At 52.0% G+C, this 9,903-nt stretch overlaps 1 protein-coding gene across 12 annotated transcripts in view; it reads right to left on the bottom strand.

Moving 5' to 3' along the window:
* Cacna1a (calcium voltage-gated channel subunit alpha1 A) overlaps positions 1 to 9,903 on the bottom strand; it is a 283,383-nt gene that overhangs the window by 39,152 nt on the left and 234,328 nt on the right. For 8 of the 12 annotated variants that reach the window (XM_029532727.1, XM_029532724.1, XM_029532734.1 and 5 more), the window contains 5 exons: positions 8,472 to 8,555; positions 5,141 to 5,146; positions 1,168 to 1,284; positions 831 to 896; positions 613 to 728 (listed from right to left, as the gene is read on the bottom strand). In XM_029532727.1, the coding sequence (XP_029388587.1) occupies positions 613 to 728; positions 831 to 896; positions 1,168 to 1,284; positions 5,141 to 5,146; positions 8,472 to 8,555 (389 nt within the window). The remainder of the gene's footprint in view (positions 1 to 612; positions 729 to 830; positions 897 to 1,167; positions 1,285 to 5,140; positions 5,147 to 8,471; positions 8,556 to 9,903) is intronic. The other 4 variants (XM_029532729.1, XM_029532731.1, XM_029532733.1 and 1 more) reach the window with 1 other exon arrangement.

Below are 9,903 nucleotides of genomic sequence, written 5' to 3'. Positions count from 1 at the left end.
TCATGTTTTTTTTTTTTTTTTTTTTTTTTTTTTTTTTTTTTTTTTTTTCTTTTTTTTTTTTTTTTTTTTTTTTTTTTTTTTTTTAGCTCATGTTTTCTGATTTTTTCCTTGTCCCCTTGCACCAACTGGCTAATCACATCAGCTTGTGAAGTGGCTGCCACCAGTGGTATGAAATACAGTCAATATCCATGTCAGGGATAAAAGAGAGACGCTAACACGGCTAGGTCGTTTGAGTCTTATTGCATGCTTCTTACGAAAAGAACGGCCTCGTTTTGTTAGTGTGTCCTTTGGGGGTCAGGGATTATTCTGTGCTTCTAGCATATGTAAGACAGTCTCAGGAGGACGCTCATAGCAAAAGCTGGTCAGGAGGATTCAACCAGGTAACACCAGTGACATTCCTTCTAAGCTTGTACCCTGTCCCAGACCCTTGTCCGAAAGAAAGCACTGCTGGGAAAAAAAGGGGCGAATATTTGGGCAGTACTTAACTTCACCCCAACTGGAGAGTCAGAGGGATCACATCCTCAGCCAGAAGAGAAATGAACACACAGGATGAAGACAGGTCTGAACCCAACCTAAACGTTCGGACAATTCCCCCACCCCCACGCCCCTCACCGGAAGAGAAGCATGAGCGCTTGGAAGAAGGTCCGGAAGTTATTGTGCTCCGTGATTTGGAATTCATCCTCGTCGCTATCCTCGTCTTCCCCGTCAATGCCGATGTTGCCAAACACCTACGGAGTTGGAGGGTGACCATGCAGGCAGCCACAGCCACCCTGGCTCCCTTTGACGCAGGCTCCCTCCCGCAGCCCTGGTACCCACGGGTGCGGGATCACCTGCATCCCGATGATGGCGTAGATGAAGAAGAGCATGGCGATCAGCAGACAGACATAAGGTAGGGCCTGGAGAGAAGGAAGGCAGTGAGGAAGGGCGCCACGTGGCTTGCCCAGAGCCATGTGAACTGGGTCAGGTGATCACGTGCCCCAGGCTACAGGGCTTCAGGACAGGGCCTTCGAAGCTCTGTAGACGCTGGGTGTAGACATCAGACAAGAGTCGTGCTCATGACGACCCATCTATCACAGAAGCACTTTCAGTGTGGTTTCCCCATTTTACCCGGAGCTAGGGGGTCTGTTCTGGCCTGGGCCAGCAGCAGTAGTGGCGGCTGTGTCTCACCTTGAAGGACTGCACGAAAGTCCAGAGGAGAATGCGGATGGTGTAACCCTGGCGGAGGAGTTTGATGAGTCTGGCAGCACGGAAGAGGCGGAGAAAGCTCAGGTTGATGAAGTTATTCTGAGGAGATGAGGAAGAAAGGTGATCTTCCACCCACCCTGAGGCGCTTAGAGTAGTCAACACTCACAGAGGCCCCTACATGAAGCCAACCAATAGGAAAAAAGCAAGCCACACCCCAAATGAGGAGGGAGAGGAGAGAAAGCACCGTTAATGCAATGGAGCAGAGGGTAACTTAAACAAACAAATAAATAAAAAAGGAGTGGGAGAGAGGAGGGGAGGCTAGGGGAAGGAAGAGATATCAACTCAAAAGCTTAAGCCCACCCAGCCAGGCCCACTCACAATTGGGAAAAGGTGTGGGGAGGGGGAGGAGAAGAAAGGAACAGGGTCCAGGAGGAAATAACAAAAGAGCACAGAAAATAATACATCCGAATCATCCAATCAGGAAAAAAAAATCGAAATGGTTTTTATTTCTCCCAACAACCAAATGCACTGAGACGATAGGACACAAGCGGGTCAAGTTGCAGAACCCAGCACAAGAGTACAAAGCACAGACACGGGCGGGGTGGGGGAAGGGCGCCAGCACACGCAGGCCTAGGGGGCAAGTGCGGTTCCGAGGGCATGTTACGCTCGGGGCCAGAAATGCATCTGTCCTGGGACTCACCGGGCACCCTGCCCTGCCCTGCCCTGCCGAGCTGCCCACCCGCTCCTGCCCGCCCTGACCTCACCCCACGGCCCAGAGGAGCAGCGGCTGGAGCCAATGGGGAGAAGCGGAAGGGCATCTTTTCTTACCCCCTTGGCGAGCGGGAATGGGGAGGACGGGAGGGAGCTGGGGCTGTTCGGCTGCAGGGTGAGTCCTCGCTGCCCGCTGAGTCGGAGAAGATGCATTAGGGGCCCTTTTCCCCCCTCTCAGGGATGGCTTCTCAGCTTCTGGGGCTGGGTGGTGTCTCGGGACCAGGCCTGCGGGAAGCAGGAAGGTCTCAGCTCCCAGGGCGAGTGAGCTCTGATCAGCCCAGGGCCTACCAAGGGGCCCTGCTGAGGGTGGGGAGATGAGACTATTCTTGGCCCCTGGACTTCCCTAGGTGGGCCCTGCCTGTCCTCCAAACCCAGGTCTAGTCACTGCCTCTGGCCTCCCACCCAGGCTGTTAGTGAAGAGAGACAGCGCTGGAAACTGTGGGCAAGGCCCAGGACTCTCCAGGGGGGCATCAGCGGAGGTTGGTGACAGGTGACAAGTGACCCAATATAGCCAATGAAAGTAATTTGTTGGGCCTAAGTGGTTTTGTTTTTAAATTTAAAATTAGACGTTGCCCACTGATTTTTTTTTTTTTTTTTTTTTTTGGCTCCCCGGCCTCTCAGCTGTCCCCTGGAGTCTGGCTATATGCTCTCCAGTTTCCCAGGCTCTCTGGTGATTGGCCCACAGAGCATTTTGAGTTTTCTGCCTGGGGACCACATGATTACGACCAGCAGGCATGAGGCAGGAGGATATAGGGTCTCCGGCTAGAAGGGAGCTTTCTGGTGCCCCAGTCTTAAAAGCTGTAGGAGTCCTGGAGACACCTCACAGGGCAAGACCAAATGAGGCCTAGTGATTGGAGGTGCATGGATAAGTGGCCCTGACAAGAGCATTCTTCCGGACTTTCATGTGTCCCTATTTGCATAATGAATTATTTATTTATTGTAACAGGGTCATGCTGTCGTCCCGTCTGGTCTTGAATTTGAGATCCTCCTGCCTCAGACTTCCAAGTGCTGGGACGAAAGGGGGGTCATCACTCTACTTCGTCTTCGGCTACATTCAGCTTCCTTCACAGAGGTATCCTTTTACTGGGTCTTTGCCTTGAGCTAGCTAGCTCTGGCTTGGAAGCAGAGAGGCAGTGACTGGAAATTGAAGAATTTCTGAGGCTGGTAAGAGGCCTCTGGGGCAAAAAACCTTGGCCCTTGGGCTTCTGGGATGGGGAATAGCCTTGGGCTCCTACATCACTGAGCCTGTTCCAAGAGTCTCACAAGCCTGCAAACCTAGCTAAGAGTCACCCACCATGCCCCGCTGACCTGATGCCTGGCCCTGCCTGGCCACCAAGCTTTCCTGGGATGGGACCTCTGACCAAGAAGTATTCCCGACCCTCTCCCTCAACCCCCCCTGGAGAACAAGCCATCCCTTCCATGGGGTGGATCATAACATGTGGGCTCGGCAAACATGCAGAGGCAGGGGGGTTCCTGGGAGCAGTGTGGGGCCGAGGGCAAACTGGCACATGCAGAAGCAGGGATCTAGCAGCTGCTGGGCATGCGCACACACGAGGGAGGAGGAATGGGGACCGGAGAAGTCGGGTCTCAGGCCTATGTGCTCTTCCAGTTCTTCCTGAGTCTGCATGGAGTCCTGCTAGCACATGGAACTCCCAAGAGGCACCCTCTTCCTACTCAGACCCTACCCTGTACTCCAGGGCTAATCTGAGCAGCAGTGGAAGATGCAGGCTCAGGTGTGTGGGGTCCTGGTCCTTGCACTCTCCCCAGTGACATGCTCAGGGGCAGGTGTCCTTTGGGTTTGTAGAAAGACATGGGCACCATTCACCCTAGATTCTAAGTCTTTGTTACTTGCTAACCTGCTTCTCTGCCAGCCCTTCCGTCAAGCCCAGGCCCCTAACTAAAGGGTGGCTCAGATTCAAACTGGCTAGAGGTATTCTCCCCATAACCCCCGACCTCCTCCCACTCCTAACTTCCATCTCTAGCTATCCAGAGACACCCAGTCCTACCCTTCCCCAGGCCCTGAAGAAGGCCCCTCTACCATCCTCTACTCCCCTCCCCCCATCACCTTCCTGCACCTGCTTCCAGCAACCTTGTCTAATCAGTCCCAGAAGTGCACCTGGTTCAAATCTTCGAAGGACTTCTTCCTGCTCAGGATGAAGCCCAGATGCCCAGCTTCCCCCCACCCCTACCTGCTGTACCCAAGTCCCCCTCACTTGCAGACCTTGACCTCAGCATCCTCTTCCTGGCCACAGGCTGGGAGCCTGGAGTGCCTTGCTAACGTTGGCTGTTCTTCCAGCAGTGCACTTAAAGTTTCAAGTGGAACTGGGGTCCAAAGACTGCCTCCCCCTACTAATGGTAGCCAAGCAGGGAAGTGATGGGGTTACAATTTGCCCTTTTATCAGTAGCACCTAAGAGGGACCCATTGGTGTCAGGTGGATGAATGCATGTTTACTGAGGGCATACCATTGCAGGTCCTTCAGGGTATCTCTATGGAGGTGGGCAGAAGGGCAGAGATGGGGGGTGGGGAGAGACACAGCAACTGAAGGTTGTGAAGGGGGGCAAGTAATGCAGTGGGTGTAGGTGTGGTACACAAAAGAGCTCTCGAATGCACGTGCGCATGTGGTGTGTGTGTGTGCATGCACACGCGCGTGTACTTGTGGGATCTTGAGGTTAATATTGGATGTCTTCACTTGTTCATTCTTTATTTGGGTCACGGTTACTGTAGTTCTGGCTGGACTGAAACTTACTACATAGACCTGGCTGGGCTCAAATTGCAATCTGCTAGTCTCACCCTCCTGAATGCTGAGGTCACAGCTCTATGACATCACCATGTCAGTTCTAGGATGGATCAGGGCATATGGGGTGTGAGTGAGATGGGGAATTGGGTCTACCCTGGGGTCTTAGTGGAGGGAGAATTGGGTCCACCCTGGGGTCCTAGTGGGGGTCGAGAGCATTCCTTTCTTGGCAAGGACACAGACCCATTGGAGCAGAAGCCCCAATCAGGAATCTAATAAAACCAAGAGGAGAGAGGCCTAGGAAAGGGGAGGGAGAGAGGGTGGGAGACAGAGGTGGGGTGGCTGGGGAATGCGGTGCTGCGCAGGCATCCACAGGAAAGCTGGTGGGGCATGCAGTGCAGTCACAGTTAATGTAAGGCATTTACACTTCAGAAAGAAGTAACACCAACCGGATTCTAGATGCGGATGTTGAAGATGGAGGGGGAGCGGGCGGGCGGGGGCAGTTGGGGAGGCGATTCAGCGTTTTTTAATTTAATTTTTTTTTAGGTGGATTGGTAACCAGTGCCAAAAAACCAATGGGTTTCGGTTCCCGGGCGGGGAGTGGGGTGGCGGTGGCGGTGGCGGTGGCGGTGGGTTGGGAGGTAAGTCATTGGTGTATGGACACACAGACCACGTCATGGGTGAACAAATGGATTTCATAGTGCATTTTGATTGGATGAGTTTTTCAGACGGCGTTGCGCCAATATACAGTTTAAACAGCAGGCATGGAAAGAGACAAGACAAGAAACACAGTCATTATCCATCGCGCATGGGCAAACCCGCCCCCGGCCACTTCTGGGCACATCGTTAAAGCCCAGAGTTAAGCTGGCATCTCAGCCTCTCAAGTCCCAGGGAGCTAACTGCCCTCCGGCTCTCCCAACTCAGCGTGGCTCTAGCCTCAAGGATGGTGGCCTTACCTGGGTCCCAGACAGGAGCTACCAGCACCTGGTGCAGGGTGAGGACAGGTCATAGGTACCCCCTCTCCAATTCTTCCCTCAAAGTGGCAGTGTCTTAGGGCAGTTTGACATCAAGGTACACTCATGGGACAATAACAATAGGAATAATAATAACCACTGGGAACTGATTTTATGGTAGGTTCTGTGCCAAGCACTTCAGGAGGATGGCTTTTGTGTGTGTGTACTACTATGGCTAGGTGCAGAGTCTCCCACAAGCAAAACCAGAGTTCTACCACTGAGCCACACCCCCAGATCCTCACCAGTGGGTGGGGTAGGGTTTAAGGTGTGTACTCCACCACACAACCATGACCCTAAGCCCTTACTGTAGGGTTTTAGGTAGGGCTCTGCAACTGAATTGCCCTCCCAGCCCATTTCCTTTAATTTTTTAAGATTACATTTTATTTATTTATTTATTTATTTATTTATTTATTTATTTAGTGTGCCTATGTAGGTCCCAGGGACTGAACTCAGGTAATGTGGTCATCTGAATGAGAATGGCCTCCACAGGCTCATATATTTGACTACTTGTCTCCAATTGGTGGAACTGCTTGGGAAGGATTAGGAGGAGTGGCCTCATTGGGGGTGTGTCACTGGGAGTGGCCTCATTGGGGGTGTGTCACTGGGAGTGGCCTCATTGGGGGTGTGTCACTGGGAGAGCTTTGAGGTTTCAAAAATCCATGTCATCTCCAGGAAGCTCCTGCTTGCTCTCTCCCTCCTCGCCCCTCCCTTCCTCTGCTCCCGGACACGATGGTCACAGACTCTGTCACCTTCTGGAACCATGAGCCCTCAGCTAAATGCTTTCTTTTGTTAAGTTGTCTTGGTCATGGTGTCTCTTCGCAATAATAGAAAGGTAGTTTAAGACAGGCAGCCAGGCTTGGGAGCAGGCACCTTAGCCACAGGGTCATCTTGATGGTCCCTACCTGTTACTCTCTACCCTCCAGGCTAAAGCGAGAGCCCTCTGGGTCGGGTACTCTCTGTCCCGATTTATCTGGCTCTTTTTGCTCTGTCTCTACACCCATGTGTGCCCGATCAAAGTATGGATGAGTGTGAGTCAGGTATGGAATTGAAGAAGCTGGTGGCAGGCATCATTCCTCCTGCAAAGGGGGTGATGTGAGCAGAGCAACTGGGTGGCTGGGAGAGCTGTTTGGCTTCGGTACTCGGCTTGATGTCTCTGAATTGGCCTCTAGGTGCCGCTGTCTTACCGGCTATAAGCGGTGGGATCTAGATCTAAGGATGCCTTACAGGCAACTGGGAGTTTTTTTTTTTTTTTTTGGTTTTTCGAGACAGGGTTTCTCTGTGTAGCCCTGGCTGTCCTGGAACTCACTCTATAGACCAGGTTGGCCTTGAACTCAGAAATTCACCTGCCTCTGCCTCCCAAGTGCTGGGACTAAAGGCATGAGCCACCACTGTTCTGAGCAACTGGCAGTTTAAACCAACTCCACCTGCCCTACTGGGAAGCAGGCAGCTACCCCCAAACTGAACCCAAAGGGACATTGTCTTAAGGCTGTCCTGATCCTTCCTCCCATCTGAAGGTCCCAGCAGTGCCAGCCTTGCAGGAGGATTGGGAAAATGGTCAAGTGTGTTCTGGGGCTTGCAGAAGTCACTCAGGCCTTATGTGAGTGCTTGCCTCCTGGTGTTGGGAATCAGTTTCCTGCTATATGGATAGAGTCCCACGCAGGACGCATTTTCTTCCCCCATTTCTCTCGGGTCAGCCAGGGACTCTGGTGGGAGAGAATGGGTAGACAGGGCCTCTCCCAGGGCTCTCTGCAGGCTGCCACTCTGACCTTTGTCCCGCCCTCCCCCCCCATATCCCTGCACCCTCACTCTTTTGGACAATTCAGTCTAACCCCTTGAGACAATTCTCCTGTGCTCTGATCAAGTCGCTCAGTGGGAGACTGCTCATCTGAGGTGCTTGGCACACATCCTCTGTGGATGTTTTGTTGTTGTTGTTGTTTTGTTTTTTGTCTTTGTTTTATTTTGTTTTGGGGGTAGGAGACCAACCCAGGGCCTCACACAAGCCAAGCCAGGACTCTGCCGCTAGGCCACACCCCCAGTCCAGTTATTATTATTTCCATTGTCATTGGGAGGGATGGGGACATCTACACCATCACTGATGCTGGGCATTGATGAGTAGCTTTTTGCTTCTGGTCCCCTGGGAGGATCTCATATGGTCTCCTTAGTCTCCTGAGGGTTCCTAAGTCAGGGGTCACTGGCTCATGGCCAAGGACAAGGATTGGGAGGGGACTTTGGGGACGCCTAGATTTACCTAAAAAGGGATAATTACAATGTGCCTGAAAGCTCAGGTACTCCCCTCTCCCCACTTTCCCTATCTGCATTGCCTGGGGCTGCTTATTCCAGAGACTATCCTAAGGTCTTGAAAGTGCTATCCCCACCATCGCCAGCAGGGGGCAGTGGACCACAACCTGCGGGCCGGTTGGATCAGGAATTCAGCTCTATTTGTCTTTAAATGTATGAGTTCTCAATGTAGTGAACTGGTAACACTATTTACAATTCACCAGCCACCAGGCAGGGAGGCACGCTGTTTAGCCTTGGCCCTATGTCCCAGCTTTGGACACACCTCTCTCCCCTCCTCATGGAAACCTTAAGAACTGTCTTTGCACCCCCAAGTCACCACCCAGAAAAACTTCACCCTTACGCCTGTCTCAGGCTGTGCCTCTGACGTTCTCCCTCTGTGCTACTAGCTGACCACTGTGCCTGCCAGCAACTGCTGCCTCCCGCTAGTGCAGCTCCAAGTCACCCAGAGAGAAGCTGGCAGGAGACTTACCCCAAACTCGGTGACGAGGATGTCTGTGATGCTGCCCAGAACAGTCACAAAGTCGAAGATGTTCCAGGCATCGCGGAAGTAATTCTAGAATAGGGACCCACAAGACAAAGATGCCAACAGAGGGCTCTATGCCCTCATCCCGCAAGGCCAGAAAGGGGCGTATTAGAACATGGCAACTGTGTGGGTCAGGTTTCCTCTCAGACCCTCATCTTTGATCGTTTGCCCCAAAGGAGACTTAGGGACCTGCCCCTTGCTCTGCTGGGCCCATCTTTTGAGCATTCCTCAAAGTTCCTCAAGCCCCCAAGACATCACTAAATTCCTCGCAGAAGAGGCTGGGGGTGATGACTGAAGGACACTGTAATGTTGGTTTGCAATGGTTTGTCTGTCTGTCTGTCTGTGTGAGGGTGTCAGATCCCCTGGAGCTGGAGTTACAAATGGTTGTGAGCCACGTGTGGGTGCTGGGAATTGAACCTGGATCCTCTGGAAGAACACCCAGTGTTCTTAGCTGCTGAGCCATCTCTCCAGCTCAAGACATTGTAATGTGAACAGGCTCTCCTGCTGTGGACAGCAGCAAACCGCAGCAAAGGTGCAGGTAGAGTCGGTATTTGAAATCAGGCTCGGGGAGCCCAGAGTCTGCTTGCAAGACCCCCCTATGTTTAAGGCCACTGTCTAAGTGGGCAGCCTCTGAGTTCAGATCTCATGTCTACTATCAGAGCTGTGTGGCTGTGGGTAAAAGAACTTAACCTCTCTGTGCCTCTTATTTCCTGATATTGGTGAGGAGGGCAAGAGAGGACACTGCACCAGGGGCTTCGAGGCTGCTGAAGGGGCTGTGAGCAAAGCTACTGCTGCTGGCCAACGGGAGGCCTCTAAACACACACACACACATGCACACATACACAAACACATATACACATACACACACAAACATACACACATATACATACACACACAAACACACACGCACACATACACACAAACATACACACACATACACACATATACACACACATACGCACACACACAAACACATGCTCTCTCACTGTCTCTGCTTCTCTGTCTGTCTGTCTCTGCTGCATATACATGTTCACATGGGGTTGAAGACGAGAGGTCAACTTCAGGCGTCATTCCTTAGGAGACAACCATCTTGTTTTTGAGACAGGGTCTCCCACTCACCTGGTCTTCAGTTAGGCCCCCACGCAAGGTCCTCCTGACTCTACCTCCCTGGTGGAATTACAGATACGTACCACCATGCTTGGCTTTTATGTGATTTTTAAAAATTGAATCCTGTGTATGTGTGCATGTGACCCCCTGCAGCTGGAGTTCCAGGCAGTTGTGAGCGGCTTGATGTGGGTGCTGGGGATCAAGCTCAGGTCTCCATTTGTGTATAGCAAACACTTTCTTTCTTTCTTTCTTTCTTTTTTTTTTTTTTTTT

This window comes from Mus pahari, chromosome 20 (assembly GCF_900095145.1).
Source record: "Mus pahari chromosome 20, PAHARI_EIJ_v1.1, whole genome shotgun sequence".
Classification (NCBI taxonomy): domain Eukaryota; kingdom Metazoa; phylum Chordata; class Mammalia; order Rodentia; family Muridae; genus Mus; species Mus pahari.
The sequence above is the reverse complement of the archived record's forward strand: the minus strand, read 5'-3'. Positions and strand labels throughout refer to the sequence as shown.